Here is a 26,906-nt window from a genome sequence, read left to right as displayed (position 1 = left end):
AGTCTCTTTTAAGCAATCTTGGGAACTAGAGAGATGGCTTAGTGGGTAAGGGCACATGTGCCCAGCCTGACAACCTGAGTTCTGTTGACAGAACTGCTTGCAAGTTTCCCTCTGCTCTACACACACACACACACACACACTCACACACACAACACATAAAATTAAGAGAAGAAATGTCAAGAAGAATGGAAGACTGCACTGGTGGTAATTTTGAAGTTTGCTTTCCTATCGTCTCCCTGTAGGGAAGAGGCTGAGCACCTGAGGATTTTACGGGAGGCCCTGAGGCAGCAGGTGGCAGAGCTGGCGTTTCAGTTAGGAGACCGAGCCAGGCAAATCAAAGAAGGGATCCTACTGGTAAGGACTGTGGTGGGTGCAGAGTGGATGCCGAGTCTGAATGTCTCAGCTTACTATTGCGGAGCCGCTTTAAATAAGCCAATGGTAGGACAATTTCATACTCTAAAAGTTACCTGTTATGTGGTCACCCCTGGAGATTGACCTTGGCCTGCTCATGCCCACAGAGCTATCAAGTGGTGGTTGGTTCAGGTTTGTAGCTGAGCTCTCTCCTGCCATTTGAATGAAAGAGAAGTACTAATTATTCATTTTCCATGTAAGGGGGGTGACAGGAGTGGGTGCTTCTCCTGCAGAAGTTTGCTGGACAGCATCCATGACAGGCTCACAACCACCTGTAACTCCAGCTCTAGGGGATCTAACACCCTTTATTGAACACCTTGGACAACTCCAAACAGATATGTTCATAGTTAAAATCTATAAAAGAATTTTTTTTTCTCTGAACAAATGTATAAGAAAGATTCATGGGGCATACTGTTTACGGTTAAGAGTGAGAGGTGAGTACAACTCATGGTCCCTAAATAAACATAGTTTACTTATTATAAAATATTTTGGTAAACATACATTTCTTTGGTGAGCAATTTGGGCTTTCTCAGTGATATCTGGCTTCCTGCCTTTCTTTGTGGAAAAAGCAGCTCAGATCCCTGGACCCACAAATTACTCCCCATGTGTCCTAGTTAAACTCTGTTGCTTTTAGAAAACACCATGTCTGAAAGCAGCTTGGAGAACAAAGGGTTTATTGGGCTTACAAATTACAGTTGACCATCAGGGGAAACCGAAGCAGTTTCTCAAGTCTGGAGCCTAGAAACAGGAACTAAAGCAGAGGCTATGAAGGAATTCTTCTTACTGCCTTGCTCTCCGATAATAGAACAGCCTGATTGCTTATACAACTCAGGACTACCTACCCAGGGGCAACACCACCCAGAGTGGGCTGGGCCCTCCCATGTTCATTATTGAGCAAGATATATAGGCAATCAGATGCAGGCATTTTTCTTAATGGAGGATCCTCTTCCCAGATGACTTGTGTCAAGCTGACAAAGAACTATCCAGCATAGCATGTCACCATGGATCCCTAGATTCCTATCCTGCTCCTTACACACTCCATTTTTTCTTTGTTTTCAGCAGCTAGACCTTCTCTCAGAGGAGCTACCTGGCCATTGTGCAAATCTGCAACACTGCAACTGGACAGAAGGAAAGCATGGCCAGAGATCATGTGTTCAGACTCACACTGTGGTCCCTGAGGCTGTCCTTCCTGCCAGCAGTGGGCTGCAGACTCCCTGCTCTGGGGTGACCCAGCTGGTTGCTCTTGGTCCCTCTGACCATGAGACCAAGGGCAGAATCTCTCTACAGTCACCAGCTATGACAGAATCATGTCCAGGTCCTTCAGCAAGTCATAGTGAAGAGAAGTGTCTGTTAGACCAGGGTGTGTCTGATGACCTTTGCACAAAATGGGAGATCCCAGAACAGTGGTAACAAGGGAATCCAAAATACTATGTACCTTTCTAATCTATGACTAAACTCTGAGTAGTTTTATGTTCACTGCTTATATAATAAGAAATTCCTGCTATGTACCTGATTGGGGTATATTATAGTAGCATATGACCTCTACCCTCATAGAGCATGTGTCATAGTAGAGGATGACAAATGTAAACACACATACATATTTATAATTATAAATCAAGAAAATAACAATGTGTCTTGATTTTATGAAAGATAAGTATCTGAGTCTGATCAGGCATATGGAAAGCATGTTTGGAGATGTAATATTGGTCATGCTGGAGGCAGCTGTGAACAAAACAGAATGTCTATGCATCAAGAGTTGGATAAAGTGAGAGAAACAACACATTGGATAAATGCCATTTCCATACAAGCAGTTTGTGAGTTTGTGGAGGACCCACTGTGTGACATGGGAGGAAAGCGTCCTGGAGGCCTCACCAAAAGAAACCATTAGGAAGGACTTGAAGGTAAGAAGGAGGAAGCCCTAGAGAACTCAGGTACAAGAGCCTGCAAAGCAGAAGAGTAGAAGATTCACAAGGCTGGGCTGTGGAAAGAGGCCATTTTGCCAACTGCAGTTAGTGATACAGTAGAAGGGGCCTGCGTGAAGACCCTGATTCTTCAGTCCATGGCCAGTAATCTAAGAGCATATATTATTTCAAGTCCAACAGAAAGCCTCCATAAGTGTTGCACATGGTTTTCATAGGGTCCTCTCTACCTTTAATAATCACAGGAAGAGAACAGCATGGAGCCTACAGAGAGACAAAGATGCTGGTTACAGGTCTATTGTTTGCTGTTGTCCCTCAAGTTAAAGGCAAAGGTTGTTTAGCTGTTTCCATACAGCTGTGGGAACAACATGTCTCCTACTGCAAGAGAAATTTATGGAGGTGGATACAAAGGCCAAAGAAGGACTCTCTATAATTAGAAATAGATGAAAAATTAAAAAAAGGCAGAAACAGCATCCTGGGAACTGCATGAGGGAAGTTTCTTGTTTGTATGAGAGGATGGGTGAGCCTTCATATCACAGGCTTTGCATGCATGGCTTCAATTGATAATGGTTTGGCAACATTCAGAAAACAATCATATATGCATTATAGGTATCATTCTTGTCATTATTCAGCTATTGTGTAAGATATATTCTTCAGTTAGGCACTATAAGTAATGTAGGAATGATCTGAAGTGTTTAGAGTTTGCAGAAGTGAGTGTTTTATGCAAATGATACATTGCTTAATGTAAGGGTTACTGGAGAGAATAAATGTAGTAAATTGGTTGCAGTGTTTAATTCAGTATCCCTCACAGGGTAAATGCTGAATATATGTTTACTATTATTGATGCAAAAAGCAAAACATCAGTAAGCCCCTTCATTCTGTTGAGAAGGATTCTGTGAGTAGAGCAGCTTACTCAGGAAGTATATTAACAAATCCTTGAGTAATGGATGAGCAGAATAAAGTAACACTCTCAAGAGACAAGGAAGACAATGACCTCACCACAGAAGCAGCATCATTTCGGGCTATAGGAGGAGCTGAGCTTGGGCTTAAAAGAGATTTGTGTGTGGATGGTTTCAACCATCAGGCAGATGATTTCAGCTGTGAAGAAGGAGGTGGAGACCCACTGCTTGAATTAAGGATGTGAAATGGAATCCCCAAAGATTTCTATATAGTCAGTGGCAGACCAGATCCCAGCGCTCCAATGAGGAAGATAAAAGAAAGCACAAACTAGAAAGGCTTTCATGTTCCACCCTGAACATTTGCTGTCTTCGATGACTTCAATGACTGATGGGCTGGTTGCTAAATATCACCCAGAATTTCCAGTTTTCAGGCTTTAGGCTCAGACTGAATGTAAGTCTCAAAGATCAAGAGACTGACTAATAAAAAGGTGTGCTGAATCTTGGGTTTGTTAATAAGAAGCAATTGAACTACTGCAATAAGTCCAAAGTTTGATCCAATTTCATTACTAATTATTTGTACTTAATAAACTAAGCTCTCTAGGTCTCATGGTCGTCCCCTATAAATGAACAGAGATGACTCTTATTCAGCCCCTTAGCCAAAGCTTGGAATGTTGTCAAGGCTCAGTAAGTAAATACAGTGTTTGTCATTAGCAGGATGATGCCAGTGAGAGGGGTGGGTGTCATTGGTTGTCCATCTTACCCTTGGCTGAGTGCTACACTAAGTACTTGATGTGTCTTGTCACAAAAAATTCTAGAGCAAAAACTCATCTAGGCCCTCTCTCTCTCTCTCTCTCTCTCTCTCTCTTCCCCCTCAGAACAAATGAACTAGTAAGGGAGTGAGCAGATACTCATTGATTTTTGACATCAATGTTTATCTTTAAGACTCTGTTAAGTCTTGAGGCTTGTGCATGGCTCACTGATTGGCCCAGTCAACCAGAGTAACCCTATTTCTGTCTACATTCTGCACTGGGTTTGGTTGGCTTTAGGTAAATACTCACTGCTTAGAAAAGGTTAAAACACTTTATGTCCTGTCCACATTTGACTTTTAATCAGACAGGTTCTGCTGCTTTCATGTAAAATATTTTGCACTACATGCTATCCCTTTGTACCTATCATTTTAGGAAATTTTAGCTCATAACTATTGTCCCATTGTCAAGATAATGACAAGAACCCCCATCCATTTCCTGAATGATGTCATACTTTCCTCTTTTTCTCTTATATTTTGATCTTGTCCAAGTTGACTCTTGAGAAAAGTTTAGACTATTTATTTTAAAATAGAATTAAAAATAGAGAAAACCATTGCTGTAATACCTTCAGAAAGCAAATAACATAAGTTTTCCTTTACATGAAGCTGAAGTCATTTTCTTTAAATCAGAACAACCCTGAGATTTCACCTTACACCTATCAGAATGGCGAAGATAAAAACTCAAGTGACAACACATGCTAGAGAGGATGTAGAGAAAGGAAAACCCTCCTCCATTGCTGGTGGGAATGTAAACTTGTACTTTGAAAATCAATCTGGTGCTTTCTCAGAAAATTGGGAATAGCGTTTCCTCAAGATACAGCTATAGCACCCCGAGATATATATTCAAAATATGCTCAACTATACAACAAGGACATTTGCTCAACCCTGTTCGTAACAGCTCTATTTGTAATAGCCAGAACCTGGAAACAATCTAGATGCCCCTCAGTTGAGGAATGGATACAGAATTGTGTAAATGTGGTACATTTACACAATGGGATAGTACTCATCTATTAAAAACAAGGAAATCAGGAAATTTGCAGGCAAATGGTGGGAACTGGAAAAGATCATCTTGAGTGAGGAAACCCAGAAACAGAAAAACATAAAATATCACTCCTAAGTAGATATTAGCCATATAAAATAGAATAAACATACTAAAATCTATACTCCTAAAGAAGCTAAGCAACAAAGAAGACCCCAGGGAAGATGATCAATACTCATTCAGAAGGATAAATGTGATAGACATTGGAAACAGGAGAAGACAGGGAACAGGGCAGGAGCCTACCATATTTGGCCTTTGAAAGACTCTGCTGATCAAAGTTTCAAAGCAAAGGCTGAGAATCTTAGCCAAACTTTGAGCAGAGTTCAAGGAATCTTATGAAAGAAGTAGGAGATAAAAGACCTGCAGGGGACAGGAGACCAACAGAGCCAAAAAACAAAAACAAAAACAAAATAAAACTGAGTCCTGGGGCCCTTGCAGAGACTGATACTCCAACCAAGGAAAATGCATGGAGAGGACATAAAACTCCAGCTCAGATGTAGTCCATAGACTCAGTCTCCAAGTGCAGGGCCTTTCTCTGGCATGAACTCAGGGACAGAGTCTCTTATCACCTCCCCTGGGGAGTGCAGCCTTGATAGGCCACAGGAGAAGACAATGCAGCCAGTCCTGATGAGACTTGATAGGCTAGGTTCAAATAGAAGGGGAGGAAGACCTCACCTATCAGTGGTCTAGGGAAGGGGCATAGGAGGAGAAGAGAGAGGGAGAGTGGGATTGGGAGGAGATGAGGAGCGAGGGGTACACAGCCATGATGCAAAATGAATAAATTATAATAAATGATAATAAAAACATGTTGAGCTCTGATAAAAAGGTAAAAAGAGTAAACTCAGACTTCAAATTAGGCATTTGCCAGGAAACAACTTGGACTCTTCTATATCTTGTTGTATATCTTGTTATATCTTCTATATCTTGTTCTTCTTGTGTGGATTTTACTCCCTCCAGATTTCAGTACTCTCAAAGCCAAAGCTTCAATTAAAGAGTCTAATTTCAGAAACAACACTTGGAATTCAAGTCACATACTTTCTTTGACTTTGTTATGCATGAGTGAAGACCCACGTTCCATGACAGAGACAAAGAAAACAACCTTGAAGGCTGTTCTGATCTATAACACACTCAGTGACCATATTATTTTGTGTAAAGAAATTCATGAAAATATTCTTCAGAAACTCATCCTGTAAGAATTAGTGTATTAAACAAATCTTCTTTCTTTTATTTTTCTGTTGAGCTGAACCTTATTTTTCTTCAAAAGAAAATAATTTTGTTAACACTGAAAAATGAAGCAAAAAAAATGTAATGATGGAACTTGTTCTGGAATTACTGGCTCTTCACTGAAGTAACTGGTTTCTGCAAAATAAAATGAAATAAAATAGGACATTTATAAAAAGGTCAAAGAATCAAAGTTCTTTCTTCTTAGGGGGAATATTTCCAGGGTATTTTCCTGGGGAATGGCGGGTTGTATATCTAATTTCAAATTGGAATTTGAGCAATATGTAACAGCTGTAATTACAAGGATGACAGATTATTCAAACGGATGTCAGATTTCCCTTCTTGAAAACAGAGAATGTGAACAGAATCTGAAACATAGACTCCAACTTTCTTACCTTAAAATCAGCCTCTCTAATGTTTTACTTTCTAACTAAAGATCTCTACTAATTCTTTAAAAAGTTCATACACTGCATTTTGATCATATTTACCCTATTGCCCCAACTTCTCCAAGACCCACTATCACCTCAACATTATATCTTCAATTTTTTTCTTCCATTATTTCTTCATTTTTTTTTTCTTCCAGCATGACCAATTTGTGCTACGCTTTGGTATGGAGCCATGTGATTGCTACACAAGGGCCTATGCATACCCTTAATGAAAACTGACTCTCTTCTCCCAGAAGCCATTAACTGTCCATAGATCTTCAATTGGTGGCGGGGACTCCTTATGCCCTGTGCTAGAAGGTTGAGTGACTATCTTGTGCAAATCTTGTGCAGGCAATCACAGTTGCTTTGAGTTCATGAGTGCAGTGGTCCTGTCATGCCCAGAAGATGTGTCTGTCATGTTTTACTCTCATCCTTCCTGGCATCTGACTCTTACACTCCTTTCATACTATCTCTTATGATGGCCCTTGAGTCTTGGGTGGGGTATGATACAGATGAGCCATTTTGGGTGAGCAACCCACTGATGGTGTTCTCTGCACTTTGCCTGGTTGTGAGTTCTTGCATCAACCATCACCTACTACACAAAGAAACTTCTCTGAAGAGGTGTGAAAGCTGAAGTAATCTGTGTTTAGAGAAATTCACATCTAGAGACTAGTTTGCTATTGTGTCTATTTAATAAGATGGTAGTGGCACATTCAATCCTAGGGCCTGTGAAAGAAAGAAATTAAGAAACTATCACAAGATGGTAAGCCCTCTGATGTTCATCCATCGGTAAGATGGATATTGTAAATATGACCATCATATCAAAAGTAATCTATAGACTTCACGTAACCCCAATCAAAATATCAATGCAACTCTTAAGAGTAATTAAAAAAAAATTCACCTGGCAGCACAAAAGACCCTGGGTAGTCAAAATAGTCACAACTAGTAGAAAACACAGAGCTGTCACACTTCCTGATTTCAAGTTATACTACAGAGCCATGGTAGTAAAAGCAACATGGTGCTGACACAAAAACAGACACATTGAACAATGGAATTGAATCAAGGTCTCTGATACATGTTCCTACAACCATATTATTTTTTTAAAAAATTGCCAAAAGCATACATTGAAGAAAATACAGCATCTGTAATAAATGCTGTTGGGAAACGTAGGTATATAGATGAAAATTGGTCCTTCTCTCTCACCATGAGCACAGACAGTTCCTAGTGGAGTTAAGATCTCGGAGTTAGACCTGAAACTCTAAAGTTTCTGGAAGAAAGAGTGGGTGGTACACTTAAGGATGTAAGTTCTGGTAAGGACTTTCTGGATAGCAATCTGGTTACCTAGGAAATTATGCCAACACTAAGTGGAACTTCATACAATTAAAAGGCTTCTTATTGCAAAGAAAACTGTTAATCAACTTAGAGGCAGCCTACAAAAAGAGAACATTTGTGCCAGCTAATCATCTGACAGCAGCTTGGTGTCTAGAATATACATAGAACTCAAAAACTAACAGCAAGAAAATGAACAACCCAATTAAAAAGTCGGCTGTGGACCTGAACAGAAAGTTCTCAGAAGAAACACGAATGTCTCAGTAATATTTAAAAGGTACTCACCATCCTTAGTCATCAGGCAAATGCAAATGAAAACCACTTTCAGATTTCATTTCTCCCCTGTCAAAATGGTCTACTTTTAAAATACTAACATAATACACATTTTCCATGGGATGTTCCCTATCTGAATCTGTGACAAGTTAGTAAAGAATGGTTCACAGAAAAACTGTTTCAGATCATGAAATGGAAGACCTTTCTTTTCTTGGTTCTTGGAGCCTGTGAGGTCATGCAGCACTGCTGATGCCCAGTAATGCACAGAACCTGTCCTTGCCCTGTTCATTCACCAGGATGAATGAAACAGCAACGCTGGTGGTATTCTTCACTCGGTCACTCATTTCTGCTTTCCCAGTATTTCTAACATGGCTTAGTGACTAATGAATAGTGGGCTGGAACCACAGGAGAGCTACATACATTTCTTTATTAAAACCTAAAATATTGGATTTGGAAAAATGGCAGATAACAGGCAAATGGACTCTGGTAGAATCTCCAAGGAATGAACTGGAGAAAGGTCTGTCAGTGATAACCAAAAAAACCTGAGTTTCACAGCGTAGTAAAATCAGAAAGCTTTCAAAGCAGAATGAGGGAATGGCTCTGAGTCTCTCCCAGAGAAACTGGCTTATGCAGGAAATACACCGTCCCCCATGAGAAGAAAAAACGATGGGGCAGAGGAGGAAGGACTGGGACAGAGAAGCAGGGAGGGAGATTAGAAGGCAAACGCTGTACACGGTAGCAGCTGAAGAAGGAAAGACATGGGGAATCCCTCCTTCTCAGTTCTCTGCTTGAACAACGGCAGGATGCCATTTTAAGCAGAAACCCACTGAATGCTAGGAACGGACTCTGGCAGCCCCAGACCCTTCATGAAGAGCGAGTGTGATGGAACTGCACACTGAAGCCCAGGCAGCAGCGCACCTTTATTTTTATTTATTTGTTTATACTTTTCTGAACAAGGGGGTGGGCTTTTATAAAACATTATTAGCTACTTGAGAACATCACACAGTGTATTTTGATCATATCCACTCTCCTAATTCCTTTTATATCCAACTCTCTACCTTACTCAACATTTCTTTCTTTCTTTCTTTCTTTCTTTCTTTCTTTCTTTCTTTCTTTCTTTCTTTCTTCCTTTCTTCCTTTCTTCCTTTCTTCCTTTCTTCCTTTCTTTCTCCCATTGAGTATTGTGCTGCCTGTATGCTCCTGGGTGTGTACCCTTCCAGTAGTTGACCTATGAGTGGCCATGGCCTTAAAGATCAGCGTATCTTCTCCCAGCAGTTATTAATTGTCAATAGCTACTCACATAAGGGTGAGACATTATGCCCACTTCCCCACTTCTTTTGGGGAGATTGTCTGGGATAAGCTTTCACAACTGCTCTGAGTTCATAGTGTGGGTGTCTATGTATCTGGAAAAAATTGTTTTCCTATAGTCATCCACCTTTCCACAATTATCCCCAAACATTAGGAGAAATGATTAGGGCATGATACAAATGTACCATTTAGGGCTGAGCATTCCATAGGGTCAACATTCTTAGATATCAAGGAAGTGTGACTTGAAACTAATTTGAGATTTCATCTTACTGCAGTCAGAATTGCCAGATTGAAATAAAATGATGACAAATGCTGGTGTGGATATGCGGAAGGAGGAACATTTATTCATTGTCGGTAGGAATGAAAACTGGTGCAGCCACGTCGGTAAACCAACGTGGAGACTCCTCAAAAAGCTAGAAATATATTTACCACAGATATATCTATACCAATCTTCAGCAATATAACCCAAAGACTCTGTCTTCTATTGTAGAGATATTTTTTGTCTCATCCATGCTCATTGTTGCTCTATTTAAACTAGCAAGGAAGTCTATCAAGGGATGAGTGGATAGTGGAAGTCTGGTACATTTACACAATGGAATATTTTTCACCTGTTTAAAAAAAAAGTAATGAAACTCATAGGTAAATGAGTGGAGATAGAAACAATCATTCTCTGTGAAATAAACAAGACCCAAAAAGATAAACACTGTATGTTTTCTTTTATATGTGCAGGTTAACTTTAAATCTTTAGATGTGGTTGTTTCATTTGGAATAACAACAGAGATCAGAAAATTAGAAAAAGGTCATGGTGGAGGGAGAGGCTGTAAAGGGATGGGAATAGCACATAGTGATATGAAGGGGTAAAATAAATCATGAAATAAGAAGTAGTAAATAGGGTAGAAAATGAAAGGGCAGAAAAAAGGGAAATTAGCTATAGGAAACAATAAATACTTTTGAACAAAAGTCATATGGAAATTTACAATTGTAGAAGCTTCATAAAATATGTAGGCATACACACACACACACACACACACAGAAGTTTAACTGGAGTCATCTTGAAACAGAATGGCAATGCCCTTATTAATCATCACAGGGTAACAAATAGAAAGCTTACAGCCAGGAATGGGTTTGCTTTTTTAGAATTATTGGCCAGTGAGGTTCAACAGACCCCAAACATTACAGGCTGCTACCAATGCTCTTAGTCACCACTCCAGAACTTAACAGTATAATCTTTCTGCTAACATACCATGTACTTAAGTCGTGGAACATGGAGAAATCAAACTGGCACTTACCTGAGGGCTTCACCCCAATGGCTAGTTTTCTAGAAGGTGCTAACTAAGCTTCCAGAGGAGAAAAATAAACATCAATCTTCCCTACAGTTATTGTTGTGCACAATAGAAACAGCTGGCCTGACAAGACATAGTCACTCGTGCAATAGCGACAGGTATGTTACTGGAGTAACCAAGTACTTTCTGATCAAATTGGAGGCCTGTTAAAAGAGACAAATATATTCCTAGCACCATTATTGGTGACCCATCAGAGGCCCTTGGGAGAAACCTAGTACTATTATTCTGCTGGAAGGATTTAGTATTATGTAAACTCCTAATTACTTACAATTATACCCATAGATTAGCGTTTCTCTCAACCCCCATCAAAGAAGCTGCTTTCTGAAGTAAGTCAGGGTTAACATAGAGACTCAAAACTGATCAAAGTGCAGATAATAAGAGACTTCAGCCTGCATTTCATCTCTTTCGTTGAAAATCCCAAATGTCAGATGTAAAAGCTTGTATTGTGTACTTACTCCTTATAGTTACTCATAATTTCTGCAGCAAACAGACTAACAAGTAAGTATCTACCAATATCTTACCTTAGGAAAATCCTTAATAACCTTTATAGTAAACTCAATTGCATATATTCCATTAATATGCTTTATCCATCTTAAATGTTTTTGTCACTTTGACTTCTAACATGCTGAAACATTCTGCCTTTGTTTTAACTGTGTTTGAGGTTTATTTGTGTGTGTTTGTGTGTGAGAGAGAGAGAGAAAGAAAGAGGGAGAGAGAGAAGGAGTAGGCTCAATGTTGACACAAGGTGTCTTCCTTCATTGCTTCACTTTATTTATTGAGATGGGGAGGGTGTCTCTTGATGAACCCAGAGCTCACCAATATTGGCTAGTCTAGCTATCCATCTTACCCTGGCTAATCCCCTTTCTCTTATTACCAAGTACTGGAATTACAGGCAAACCTTCATGCCTCCTCAGAATTAAGATTCTGGTATCCACGTGTGCTGGTTGGTTTTATTAAACTTGACACAAACTTAGATTTATCTAGGAAGTTGGAGCCTCATTTGAGAAAATGCCTCCATAATATTGACTACAGGCAACTCTTCAGGACATTTTCTTAATGAATGATTGATGTGGATGGCCTCATTCTATGAGGACCTTGAGTTGTATAAAAAAACAAGATGACCAAGTGAATAAGATACATCCCTCGATGGCTTCTGCTTCAGTTCCTTCCTCAAGTCTCTTGTCTGACTTCTTTTGTTGATGAACTCTAATCTTCAAATAACATATATATTTTTGCCTACTATTTAAATTACTATTAAAATCATCTCCTATAAACTGGTTAAAAATAAACAGCAAAACCTAGAGAAAATTCCTACTATCTAGAAGTAAATGGAGAAATAAAACACATGGCATCAGTTTATCTAAGTCATTCAATGGTGTGTTCAATATCAATAAGATATAATAATATAAATACACCCCAGCAAACTCATATTTGCATATTTTCATAAATTTTAACTTTTGAGAATTTTATACATGACTACATTGCATTTATATCATTTTTACCTCTTCCCTTTCCCCTATAATTCCTCTCATGTCTCCCCCAACATCCTCCTCTCAAACTCATGCCTTCTTCTCTAATCATTATATATACATATATAAATTACATATGAGATATATATCATAAATATGTATACATACCTATGGAGTTTTATTAAATTTGTATTACTCCTATTTACAAGTATATAGCACTGACCAAATACAATTGAGCAACCACGCATGTCTTCTCTAACAACTCTCCCCTGCATGAATTAATAAGACAATCCTCCCAAGACATGGCCACAAGTCAGTTAATCTAAGCAATTTCTCAATGAAGGTTTTTCTCCCAGATAACTCTAGACTGTTTCAAGTGGACATTGAAAGCTAGGCTTAATACTTCTTCAGCAACTACATGTCAGATATATGGTGTGTAGAGACAGAAAGACAGAATTTACATCACATAAGAATCCAAGATAGTGTTAATCCATGATGGTGTTAATAAAGATAATACTGCCCACATGTTCTTTACGGATTTAAAGACACCATGTTTCATGAGAACCAATGAGTCACCAAATTTATCCATGTTACTACCATGTGCTCATCAATTTCTATTCCTTCGTCATTTATTCCATCTTTCCTTTAACCTCCCTAAACGTCTGCCAATATAATTGAAACTGAAAACTCAGATGCAATGGCCTTGGATTTGTGGACTGCTATGTAGTGATGGCAACTGTTACATGACCCCTCCTCCCAACCAAGGCAATAACTAGCTATGTACCCATGTCCTGACACTGGAGAGTGAGGGATGATAGATGAATGCTAATTCCTTCACTAAGCAGATCTCAATGCCTGCTGGTGTTATATGCTCATACTGTCTTTTCTACTGGGCCCAACTCTGGTGGGGATTGGATTTAAAGTATGGAACCTTATCTCAGTGTGCCCAGAGGTCAATGAAAGGAACACAAGCAATGGAGTATGTGTCAGGACAGTAAGAAAAGCCAAATGTTGTCTAAGAACTAAATACCTGAACCCATTGCTGAGGAAAAAAGATACAACTCAGGACAGGGGTTGTACATTCTCCTACAGAACTTTGCTCTGAACTTTCATAAACTATACTCTATTTCTATGTCACCACAGTCTAACTACTCTCAGATCTTTCCTGTTCATTTACTACAGGCAGTTTCATCCCTGAGTGTGTAGTCTCCCAGCAAATAAGATAGGGAAAAAAACAAAAACATGCCTATTTGTACTTTTAACCTTAATATGAATCAGAAACAAACACCAGATGCACTCATAAAGGTAAGCCTCTTCCCTAAACCTAGCAACCTAACAGCTCAGGCTTTCCTTATTCTTTTATTTAATTTTTGTTTTACTTTATGTGCATGAGTGTTTTGCCTTAATGTACAACTGTGAACCCCATGTGTGTCTAGTGTCCATATAGGGCAGAGAAGGTGTCAGATATCCTAGAACTAGAGTTACAGATGATTGTAAGCCACAATATGGGTTCTGGAAATCATATACAGGCCCTCTGGAAGAGTAGCCAACCGAGCATCTCTCCAACACACCTTGTTTTTATTGTTCAGAGAGAACTTATTCCACCAAGTTAAAGAAAATAATCCCAGAGATATACATAACAAGGATAGCTTTTTCTATTTCTCAGATCCAAGATTTTCCACCATCTTTCCCATAAACACAGTTCTCAAATCCATCACAACAACACCCCAACACTAATTTCTGTTTTAATTTCCTTTGTGTTGCTTTGACAAAACCCTCTGACCAAAGATGACTTACGGGAATGTTCTAGTTCCCTTTCTTTTGCTGTGATTAAACACTGTAATGAAAAGCAGTTTCAGAGAGGAAAGGGTTTTATTGGCTCTAGGTCACATCCCATCATTGAGGAAGTCAGAACAGGCACTCAGACAAGAACGTGAAGCATAAATCATGGAAGAACCCTGACTGCTAGCTTACCCACAGGCTCATGTATAGCTAGCTTTCTTATCCAGCCCAGGACCACTTACTTAGGAATAGTGCCATTCCCAGTAGGTTGGATACTCCTATATCAATCTATAATAAAGACAGTCTCCCACAGATATTTACACAAGCCAATCTTTTCTAGGCGCATACTCAACTGAGCCCAGAAGGCTTAGAGAATCATAATGGCCCATTTTCGCGCAGGCCTGCATAAGAGTCTTCGGTAATAACTGCACACCACAGACTTCAAGTTTTGCTGTCTTGAAATTTCCTCTGCAAGTAATTAATGAATTACTTTTAAACTCAGCATAGTGCTAATTCTCTGTATACAGGTAAAATATATCCAAATTCTTTGCCAAAACATCACATGAATGGCTGCTGGTCCAATTCCCGCCAGAGTCCTCATTCTCTTCTAACTCTCATAAGCATTTCATGTCTGCATGTCTTATAACATTACTCTCTTCCAGTCTCCCACCAGAACGACTATTAAGCTCTCCATATTTCCAACCCAAGTTTCCAAATTATTCCACTTTTTTTTTTTTCATGAACTAGAGACTTAAAAAGAACAATATAGTAGTATTTACCACTGAAGCAGCCCTTCCACTCAAGGTCAGAAAGTTTAGAACAAAGTAAATGAGAAGTTATGAGAAGAGCCAGCACTCATTGTCTTAGTCTGGCCTTGTGTTTATTGGGTTCCCCAGCATCAGACTTGTGCATCTCAGCTCCTGCACTGCTAGCATTAGGTCCTCCTGCCCTTCTAGCTTATGCAAAGCTTGTGTCTAGTTCTTTGGCCTCTAGTCTCACCAAGAGATAAGACCCAAGATTTGAACCACATTTTCAGCATGTGTGGTCTCTGAAGGTTATTAGCCTCAGAAACCCTGGTGGAATTAACAAATCAAACAACAGATAATCTGGTCCCTCTGTAGTCACAGATCCAGGATGTCCTACTGTACTCACTTCCCATGGTCGTCATTGGAATTCAGCTTGGGCCTTGACACAAGAAATTACCTGGGGTGCATAGATGGCCGGGATGAGAAGTGGCATAGCTACCATCACAGTCTTTACACCCAAGCCCTCTGTTCTCAAGTCTCTAGTCCTAGATGCTAAATGAAGATTATAGTTAGAGACAAGGAAAGGAAGGAAGAGTAGAAATAGAGCAAAATTCATCAGTCCAGGATGATGGAGAAAAAAGGGGAAATGTGCTGAAGGGCTCAGTGATGGAATACTATGGACCTAGAGGTGCCGGTGGGTATAACTATCTCAGCACTCTCATTGTTTACCCATATGGGGTATCTGTTGCCTTTTAGCTGCTTGCATCTTTAATTGGCATCCTTCATGCAAGAACTGCCTCAGATTTGGCAAGTGTGGTTACCTTTTGCTTAGCTTGTAGTCCAAGGACAAACATTGTGTTGTCCCTTAATAAGCCCCCACTCTCATGTTTTGGGGTAGAAAATATTCTGGGGTGAATATATTTATGCATAAGCTCAATTACAGCAACACCTGAGTACCCAGCAAGGTAAAGGATCCAAATGTCTCTAAGGATGGGCATGGTCAGCCCAGTATCCATATAGGCTTTCAGCTCTAAATGTGGCCTTGCTTTGCAGCAACCTCCATGTCTAAGTGTAAACTTTTCCTAGCAGCCACTACTGCACCAGACTTACTGCCCTGCGTGAGCTCTCTGGTCAACACAGAGGGCAAAAGTGTAGTCACACTCTGGGATTCCAGATGATGGGTTCCATAAAGTCCAGAGGGGAAAGATGGGGACATGGACAAGATGGATCTGGCTTCAGAGATTCTATTACTGGCAACTGAAGCCAAATACCATGTCCCAAAATCTGGGTCCACAGTCTCTGTAGGGATTCATAGAGGGGGGCTGAAAAGAGGATGCAAAGAAAATAAACAGAAAGGAAGTCGGGGGAGGAAATGGTACAAAGGGAGAAAAAAGGAAGAGAGGGAAGGGAAGAAAGGACAAAAGGAATGCATTTGGACTCCCTTGAGTTATGTGAGAGATCAAAGACAAATCTTCCTGACTAAAGTCACCAACTGTTACATGAACCAGATTCCAGAGACCACCCACTAGGTTTTCTAGGTTCTTATGTCCTGGAATAAAGAATTGATCCAAGGACACATGGATAATAATAGAAATAGATACAGTTTGTGAAGACAAAATTTGTTAGGGTAGCAATGGGCATGAAAGCTGGCATTCTTAGCTCAACAGCTTTGGATCACATGAGTCATGTCATTTTATGTGTCATTTATAGAGCACCTATCTTTGTTGCATTTGCATGTTCTGGGCTCTCCTGGTTGGGGTTTTCATTTTGATGCAAACTGTCTTCTTTCAGATGCTAATCCTGATGCCTTTCTATCATCACACTACTCTCCTATCCTTAACATAGCACTGTGTATAACTGTTAAGTAGATGGACAGAGATTCACAATTTTGGAGACCACTGAGGAAAGTCCTTCCTTCTCATAACCAGCTATGGACCCTCCCTCCTGCTGACCTGATAATACACAAATCTTAAGAAAGGCCATCATTGCAATTGGTCCTCCTTAGAATTTAGCCCATATGAAAATGAAGAAGGTAGAAGTAAGCGGCTTTGTTTGGGACTAATAAAAGACATTTACTTTTGTTAAAGTTTGGCTATATCATGAAATTTTTTGTTTAATTTTCTTTAATCTACCCTATGAAATGAACTTTGGCTAAAAGAATGAGACTTAAGGTCCAGTTAGACGGCTCACCTAGCAAAGAAGCCTGCCGTCAAACCTGATGACCTGAGCTCAATACCTGGGACACACATGGTAGAAGTTGCAAGTTGTCCTCTATCTCCATTTGGTTGTGAATAAACTGTAATTAATAAAAATTTAAAAAAATTAACTTAAAAAAAGAAAGGGGAATACCAATATGAATCACAAGTCATAGTTCAGTACTACAAGAGCAGGTTGTGATTGTCAAGTCTACATTAATCACTGATGGTTAATTTTAATTCTCAATTTGATTGAAATTGGAATCAAGTGAAAGATGAGTCTCTTGGGTAGGCCTGTGAGCACATTTGCTAGAATTCACTACAGTAGGGAGACCCTCTCCTGGAGTGGGCAACACCTGCTACCTTCTGCTTAGATATAATAAGGTGCGGGGGAAGAAAACCTGCTTCTGCCTGCCAGCACAGTTCCCTGCTGATTGGTGAAACTACCCTGTTGACGTTATCCTTCACTGAAGCCAAAGCCCAGCTTCTTTGTCTTTAAACACATACTGAAGACCAGCCAATCTCCAGGAATCTTACAGGCCTTCTGTGTCACCAGGTTGGTACTATGAGGTGTCCAGTCTTGTCGACTGAGAAGTTCTCACTCTCTCCAGTGGGTAGGTAGCTACTATTGGACTACCCAGCTTGTATTATATAAGTCAACCTAGTATATACCCTTTGTAATGCACCTTCATTCTCTTCCTCTAGTGAACCCTGAATAACACAAGGTTGGTTTGTGTTTTTGCCCAGGATACTTTATATGATAATAACCAGCTGGCATGCACTCACCTTTAATTCCAGCATCTGGGAAGCAGAGGCAGGAAGATCTCTCTGAGTTCAAGGCCAGTCTAGTCTACACAGGGATTTCCAAGCCAGTCAGGTCTACATAGTGATATTCTGTCTCTCCTGTCTCAATACATGCACACACACACACACACACACACACACATACACGCAGAAAGAGAGTGGGGAAAAAGAAAAAGAAACAAGAAGGAAAGAAAGGAAGGAAGAAGAGAAGAGATAAGAAAAGAGAAGATAAGAGAAAAGAAAAGAAAAAAAGAAAAGAAAAGAAAACCACAGAAAAGAAATTGTTAAACCTTGTAAACCTGTTGATGATAGCTGTTCATTCTCTTGATTGGTCTTGGAACCTTGACTGCTTATGAAGAGATATTCCTTAGAAATATTTGAGATAATCCAGGCAGCGGTGGCACATGATTTTAATCTCAGAACTCAGGAGGCAGAGGCAAGCAGATCTCTGTGAGTTTGAACCCAGCCTAGTCTGCAGAGTGAATTTCAGGATATCCAGGGCTACACAGAGAAACATGGGTGTGTGTGTATGTGTGTGTGGGTATACACACATATGTGTATACATACATATGTACATGTACATGTATTTATATATCTATACTCTCTTTGGAAGTTTTCACAGTAGGGTGTGGAGAAAGACTGCAGGTAGAAGTTGACAGAAGTTGATTGTGGAGAGTTAAAATATTTCAGAACAAACTATCTTGGGCTATTTTTTTGTCCCTTTTGAAAACTATCCATTGCTCATACCTGTGTCTGACCTAACATCTTTGTGACTATAAAAAAAACACTTTAAATGCATTGTCAGCAAACCACTAACTTCCACCAACCCAACACTAATAATGTTGTTGATGGCATCTGAGCCTATAGCAGATTGCATTGTCTTGCTGTGCCCTGCCTACCTGATTTTTTCACAGATATATTTGAAAGGGCCTTGATTCTTGGTTCTGTTACTAGGAGAACACCATCAAACTGTTACCACACTTGAACATGGTATTTGGGGTAACCTGAATCTGTGTCACTAAACCATGGTCATTCATATTTGGCTCCACAATAAACTATCCATTATTCCTCTTGAGGTGAGACTAATGTTCTTATAACATCAGATGACAACTAAGAATTTTTTGAATATTATTGCTTCTTTTTCAAATAAGTAAGAACTTTCACCAACAATCACAAAATGGCTGCCTCTTCATATACAGGTGAAAAGGCCTGAAGATGTGTTGATGTTGTCTTGACATCCAAAAGTGTTTATTTTTATTTTCATTCTTTATGTGGATTGCCTGAGTGTAAGTAAGTACACTATATGCATGCAGAGCCTTCATAGGCTAGAGGATTTTATGGAACTGGAGTGAACCACCATGTGAGTGGTGGGAGATGGACCTAGGTCCTCTGTAAAAGCAGTAATTATTCTTAAACACAGAACCATTTCTCCAGATCCAGAAATGATTCTTAATGATACTGCATTGTACCTTTAATTTTCCATCTCTCTGCACAAAGGAAATTCTGAAATCAGCATGTGTATATTGAGCTAGGATGTTGCTCAGTTTGGAGAGTGCCTGCTGAGCATACACAAAGCCCTGGGTTTAATCCATGGAATCATATAAAAACCAGGCATAGTGGCACAGTCCTATAATGGAAGCATTTGGGAGGTAAAGATAGGAGGCTCAGAAGTTAAAGGTTACCTTTTGTTTACATAGACAGCTGGAGGCCAACCAAGGCAACATGAGTTTTAAGATAAATAAGAGTGTGAGTACTCTTCATTTCCAATTTGTTCATAAACCTTGCTTTATTTCTCTTTCTTCTCTACAATTCCACTAAACTAGTTCTGGAATGCTGGTAACTTCTAACAGAAAACAAGTTATTTTGTTTTTGTCTGGTTCACATAAGGCTTTGCAACACACTGATTAGAAGGTTTCTGTCTTAAAAACAATATTTATCTCCCACACATTGCATTAATGGATGAATTAACCAATCCAAGATTATTTGTCTAAGCTATAAAGAAAAGAAAAGACACAAAAAATAAACAACAACAACAATAACAAAAAGTTGGCTGTGCTAGCAAGGACCTCATAAGATTGTTCTATAGATTTGGGATGAAATAATAGAGTATTTTGGATGACATCATAGTGTCTAAAAGAGCTTAATGTTAGATAATAAAATCTACTGGCAGGTATTTGAGGCTAATATTGAGTCTATTTGAAGAATATGAAACTGTGGACCATGCTTTCCCTAGAGAGATCACCTCTTTTCCATGTCACTCCGCTATCAAGATTTGTCCTCCATCTCACTTGTACTCTTACTTGTTCACTTAATAAATTCTATTTCAACTGCCTGCTTCCTACATATACATGTTCCTGAAGATTTTGTACTTTAGACTTTTCTTTTTTTTTTTTTTCTCTGTGATCCTCATTTGCACTTTCAATAAAATAGCTGGTGCAAATTCACATCTTTACCTAGGAACTCTGGTCTACAATCTAGCTGACAGGTGGAGTCACAGCAGCTCTAGAGGGTCTGTGATAGCAGAAATGGTGGAGATAGAAGAGAAACTGAGGCAGTTTTATGAACTAAATTGGAAATTCAATAATGATGCCATTAGTTATTTACTTTTATAGTCAGAGCTTGGTATTGTTCAAGAGGGCTCTGGTGATCTGAATAAACTCGGTGTTGTTCAAGTACAGCTGGGCTTTAACACTTCAGTATGGAGGGGATATGGCCTAGCTGATGTTGACATTCAGCACAAGGCAGAAAAGCTCAAGAGCTGCTAAAGCTTCCTTAACCAACCCTGCGAAGATTATTAGTAAAAGCTGTTCCAAGAGGTGGTGTTAGTCCAAAGTACAAGAGTCCTTGAACTGTAGCAAACATTTGGTTGATCTGATTATTAAAACTGAAAGAGACTAGTCCATACAGAATTATAGTAGCATGTGTCTGTTCCTTGATTACAATGAACACTAGCTTGTTTCTTTTTAACTGTTTTACCCAGCTTCTCACATCTATAACTATGTGACCTATCCTAGACTTAGAAAATAATCAGCTGTTTTTTCAATTTTGTATTCCTTCACCAATTTCTTTCTCCTTTCCTTGTAGAACTGCAACATTGCAAATACAAAATTCGTCTTTTGTTCCACAGCGCTCTGAGGAGTTCATATTTTTATGAAAATTTCCCCTCTGTGTTTTCCATGTTGAATTATTCTGATTGGCCTACTGTCCGGCTCTTTGACTCCCCTGTTTTGCATCTGAATTCTGCTTTTCAATTTCTTTTTTTTTTCACTTTCTTTTATTCACTTTGTATCCCCCCCCCCCCCCCGGACCTGCTGTAGACCCTCCCTCAGACCCTCCCATTCCTACCCTCCCTTCCTCATTCCTCCCATGCCCCTCCCCAATCCCACTGATAGGAAAGGTCCTCCTCCCATTCTCTGTGATCCTAGCTTATCATGTCTCATCAGGACTGGCTGCTTTGTTTTCCTTGTGGCCTGGTAAGGCTGCTCCCCCATCAGGGGATGGTAATCAAAGAGCCAGCCACTGAGTTCCTGTCAGAAACAGTTGCTTTTCAATTTCTTAAGTAACTTTTTTTAAGTTGCTGTAATGGCATTTTTCACTTCTAAAGCTTCCATGTGGTTCTTTGATATACTTTCATGTTTCTACTTTGTTAGCAATGTCTAGCTCTTGTTTCAAGAGTACACATTATTATAAAATCTGTTTTAAAGTCATGTTTATTTTGTTAGATATATTTTCCATTGAAAGGTATTAAGATATCGTTGTTGGTTCTACACAGGTAATTTTAGATTGCATTGTGGGTGTTTTGATATCTGATAGACTCTCAATTTCCCAGAGATTGAGGGAAAGCAGAAAGAGGGATAAGTAACAGTAAATGTGTTTGAAAAAGCCATAGTAAGTCATATTATTTTCCCTGAGCCTGAGGTGCAGGAGTTGTTTTGTAGCTGAATCGATCTATTGGGACTGAGCTACACAACTCTGTATATGGATTGGTTGTGCTTTTCTGTAATGATCTCTGACTGTTGCAAAGAGAGCGTTCCTTGATAGGGAGTGAGGACTACGCTTATTTGTAGGTATAATGACAAATCCTTAGACAGTAATTATAGATTGCGCTGGTTTAATAAGTGGTGGTTGTAGCTTTTCCTCTAAGATATATCACTTCACCAGCCTTGGGTAGGGGGCAAGATCTCCAGTTCTTTGTGATCCCTGATACTTATGTGTTTGCTTTAGTAGAATTAGCCCAGTTCACCTTTGACCAGGCTCTAATCCACTTTCAGAATGAGCTTCTCTACTAAACTCAGTATTCTCAGCCTTTTCATAGTCACTCCTGTACAGACACTCTTGTACAGACACCACAGAGAAGTCATTCTAAGACCTTGGTGGAAGTGTAGAACATGTTACCATTTCAGAACAATGTGTGCACAGCTCAAGGGTGAGCCCAAAACTATATATACATATTTGGGAACCCCTCTCTGCAGGTAATCGCTGCCTATGAATTATCCCCTTTAGTTCTCTGGATCCTATGGGCCTATTTCCCCAGATCAAGCTAGAAAACCATGATTTTAGCATCCCTACTCTGGTGTGGTCCTCTTGCATCACGTTGATGTACCAGAGACTGCTGTGATCTGCATCTGTGGCTACCACCTCTGACCTCACTTCTCCCTCTGCTGGCATCATCAGTGCATGGGAATCCCGCTTCACTGCTGGGACATGCCTGATGAGGGCTGGCAGACATAAAGTCTGTTTTCCAGAGTTTCCTTTTCTAGTCTTTTAGTCTCCAATTGAGGATTTAATTTTTTTCTTAAACAGATTTTTCTGTTTACACCATGCATTAGGCAGTGTTCTCTGAAGGAATAGAGACAATAAAAATAGTATGTCTGTGTGTATTAGTGTGTGTGTATGAGAGAGAGAAAGAGAGAAAGAGAGAGAGAGAGAGTATATGCCTGTGTGAAATGGAATTTTCTATAGTGGATGCTTAGTCAAACAGTGGCTGTCTACGGAGTGGAGAGGATAAAAATCTGGTAGCTTGACAGGTTACAAAGCTAAACCGTCCCCAACTGATGCTGATAGCCTGGAAGTTCCCTGACAAGTCACTGGTACTCAGTCCACGTTGTTATCAGAGTAAGCTAGAGTCTATTGTCAGTGAAGGAAGGCACCATTAGCAGAGACAGACATACTCATCAGCAAGGAGCAGAGACAGCCAGTGCACTGTTGTTTTCCAGACCAGTCACATCTGGGCTGCTGTGGGAAGATGCTTCCCCTTCTAGGGAAACCTTTTCTATCAGTTAATACTTCCTGGAAATGCTCAGAAGCATGGTTCCTCATTAATTCCAGATCCATCATTGATCTCAAGCTGTACTATAGAGCAACAGTAATAAAAACTGCATGATACTGGCAGAGAAACAGAATGATGGATCAATGGAATCAAATAGAAGACCCAGAAATAAATCCACACACCCACTGATTCTTGATTTTTGACAAAGAAGCCAAAACAATACAATAGAAAAAAAGATAACATTTTCAACAAATGGTGATGGTCTAACTAGATGTCTACATGCAGAAAAATGAAAATAGATCATATTTATCACCCTACACAAAACTAAAGTCCAAATGGATCAAAGACCTCAACATAAAACTGAACACACTAAACCTGTTAAAAGAAAAAGTGAGGAAGAGCTTTGAACTCATTGGCACAGGAGATAACTTCCTGAACAGAACACCAACAACACAGGCTCTAAGAGCAACAATCAATAAATGGGACTTTATGAAACTGAAAAGCTTCTTTAAAGCAAAGGACACTGTCATCAGAACAAAACGACAGCCTACAGATTGGGAAAGGATCTTCATCCAGAATATATAAAGAACTCAAGAAGTTGAACAGCAACAAATCAAATAATCCAACTTAAAAATGGGGTATAGAGCTAAACAGAAAATTCTCAATAGAGGAATATCAAATGGCAGATAAACACTTAAAGAAATGTTCAACAACCTTAGTCATCAGGGAGAAGCAAATCAAAACAACCCTGAGATTTCACCTTAAACCCATCAGAATGGCCAAGATAAACAAACAAACAAACAAACAACAACAACAACAACAAAAAAAACCCAAGGGACAACACATACTGGAGAGGATGTAGAGAAAGGGAAACCCTACTCCACTGCTGGTGGGAATGTAAACTTGTACAACCATTTTAGCAATCAATCTGGTGCTTTCTCAGATAATTAGGAATAGCGCTTCCTCAAGATCCAGCTATAGCACTCCTAAGCATATATCCAAAAGATGCTCAAGTATACAACAAGGACATTTACTCAACCATGTTCCTAGAAGTTTTATCTGTAATGGCAAGAAGCTGGAAACAACCCAAATGTCCCTCGCCTGAGGAATGGATACAGAAACTGTGGTACATTTACACAATGGAATACTACTCAGGAATTAAAAACAAAGAAATCATAAAATTTGCAGGCAAATGGTGGGATCTAGAAAAGATCATCCTGATTGAGGTATCCTGGAAGCAGAAAGACACATAGGGTATAATACTCACTCATAAGTGGACATTAGATATACAATATAGGATAAACATACTAAAATCTGTACACCTAAAGAAACTAATCAAGAAGGAGTTCTCTGGCTAAGATGCTCAATCCCCATCCAGAAAGGCAAAGAGGATGGACATCAGAAAAGGGAGAAAACAGGGAACAGGACAGTGGCCTACCACAAGAGGGCCTCTGAAAGACTCTACCCTGTATGGTATCAAGGCAAATACTTAGACTTTTAGCCAAACTTTGGGCAGAGTACAGGGAATCTTATGAGAGAAGTGGGAGATAGTAAGACCTGTAGAGGACATGAGCTCCACAAGGAGAGCAACAGATCCAAAAAAATTTAGGCACAGGGGTCTTTTCTGAGACTAATACTCCAACCAAGGACCATGCATGGAGATAACCAAGAACCCCTGCACAGATGTAGCCCAAGGCAGTTCAGTGTCCAAATGGGTTCCATAGTGATGGGAACGGGGACTGTCTCTGACAGGAACTGATTGGCCTGCTCTTTAACCATAATTGTTCTTAATACTCTCTTATTATATTCAAAAATTATTCTAATGCTTGTTTGCCATAGTCTAAATCTGTTTTGCAACCTTCCTCAAGCTATGACACTTTGATACATTTTCTCATGTAGTGGTGATAAAATTATTTTCATTGCTACTTCATAACTGTACTGTTGCTACTGTTATAAGAAGCAATGTAAATGTTTTTGGAGATAGAGGTTTGCCAAAGGGGTCATGACCCGCAGATTGAGAACCACTGGGCTAAATACTGCACTAAACTCTCTGGGTCTGAGTCATGTATGAGAAATAAGCATTTGAAATAACCTCACACCATTTTAATGATTACAAACAGAGGTTTATAGGTGTTGGGGGAACTGGTAATGTCACACAAGTGGAAAATCAGGCAAACTCTGAATCACTATAGAATGCAGCTAGTCATGGCCTGTTCTGTCATGCAGCCTGAACTTCAACAAAGCTGCAGGCAGTGTAGGTGAGGGTTAGCTGATGGCCTTCTTTGAACCACATGCTTCCCTACCTTTCAGCCTTGATTAGGTCAGGTTGAACAATGTACTTATGCATAAGGCTCGTTGAGATTTAATATTGCTTTGTGTTGGTTAGTGGGCAGGTGTTTGTTTAAAGGAAGTGGAAACAGGTGTGCAAGCCTTGATTCAATTAACGAGGACGGGAGACACACTGATCCATGGCCGTTTTCAAGGAGAGATGCTGATTGTGCTAATTAATCATGTGTCTGTCAGAACTAAATAGAACATAATAGAAAATGATGTTCCAGTTGCCATAAGTATGGGACATGGAGTCTTGTACCTGGCTCTCCCAGAAAGCAGATGCAACTGTTTATCATGACATCAATTAAGATGCAGTGCCTGACTCTTCGTGGATTACCATGTCTGAGATAGCTTGAAGGAAAGGTGTTTTCTAAACTCTTGCCAACAATGTGGGACTTCATCCAACAGGAATTGCCTCTCAAAGGAACATTTCCTTTCAAAGAGATTAATTGAGTCTTTTTCGATCAAGAGAGTATCTCTGAGATAGGGTAGAAGGGACATTTTGTATTCGCTATCTTGAAACACTCAATATACCTCACCTAACCAGACAGCCATGTTCATAATGGGCTATCAGAGAGTATTTAATTTATCCTTTCATTTATCTACTGGCTACTCCATAGGCATAATGGCCTTTTAAGAACATAAGTCAAGTACATTGATCTGTTTAAGTGTCTTCAATGACTAGTCAATAGATTTATATTTTCATAAAAATGAATAGCAAATCATAATACATTGGGACACATATTGACAGTTTATATAGGCTATTCAAAATGTATTAATACTTTATTGTTAGTAGACTGCAAGAAATATACTCTAGTTACCATGGCTTATTAAGATGAAACATTTGATAGAATTTATAATTTCATGATAAAAACCCATACATATATAGAAATTAAACACAATGATGGTGAAGGGCATCAATAAAACTCAACAGTTTTTAATCGCCAATGTTGGAAAGACTACTGGCTGCTTGCTAAGATCAGGAGGGAGGCACGGATGTCTACTCTCACCCCTCCTAAGCAGAATTTTACTGGATGATTTAAATAGAGCAAATATGCAAAAAAAGGTGAATGAAAAGCATACATGTTTTAAAAGTACAAATCTGTTTGTAGTTCCAAATGTTCTACAAAAGAGCTATGACATAATAAGTTTAGTAAGACTACATAACTCTGGCTAAATTCTGCAGGTTTGAATATTGCAGTGAATAATTAGAAAAATAATTTCCTAACTAAATTACAAGAAGTAAATGAAACATATATAAATTTGAGAAAATATACAAATTTTTTCTTACTAAGAGCTATAAAATACATGTTTTTTTACTTTTTTTAATAAAGGAAT

At 39.3% G+C, this 26,906-nt stretch overlaps 1 protein-coding gene across 1 annotated transcript in view; it reads left to right on the top strand.

Moving 5' to 3' along the window:
- The window catches only part of Itprid1 (ITPR interacting domain containing 1), a 97,987-nt gene extending 95,198 nt beyond the window's left edge, over nt 1–2,789 (top strand). Inside the window, exons 10-11 of the mRNA XM_021647446.2 lie at nt 243–354; nt 1,471–2,789. Of these exons, the coding sequence (XP_021503121.2) occupies nt 243–354; nt 1,471–1,821 (463 nt within the window). The 3' untranslated portion in view covers nt 1,822–2,789. The remainder of the gene's footprint in view (nt 1–242; nt 355–1,470) is intronic.
- Nucleotides 2,790–26,906: the final 24,117 nt, after the last annotated feature.

Source organism: Meriones unguiculatus, chromosome 3, assembly GCF_030254825.1.
Source record: "Meriones unguiculatus strain TT.TT164.6M chromosome 3, Bangor_MerUng_6.1, whole genome shotgun sequence".
Lineage (NCBI taxonomy): Eukaryota > Metazoa > Chordata > Mammalia > Rodentia > Muridae > Meriones > Meriones unguiculatus.
Note: the sequence above shows the minus strand (reverse complement) of the source record. Positions and strands in the feature narration are given on the sequence as shown.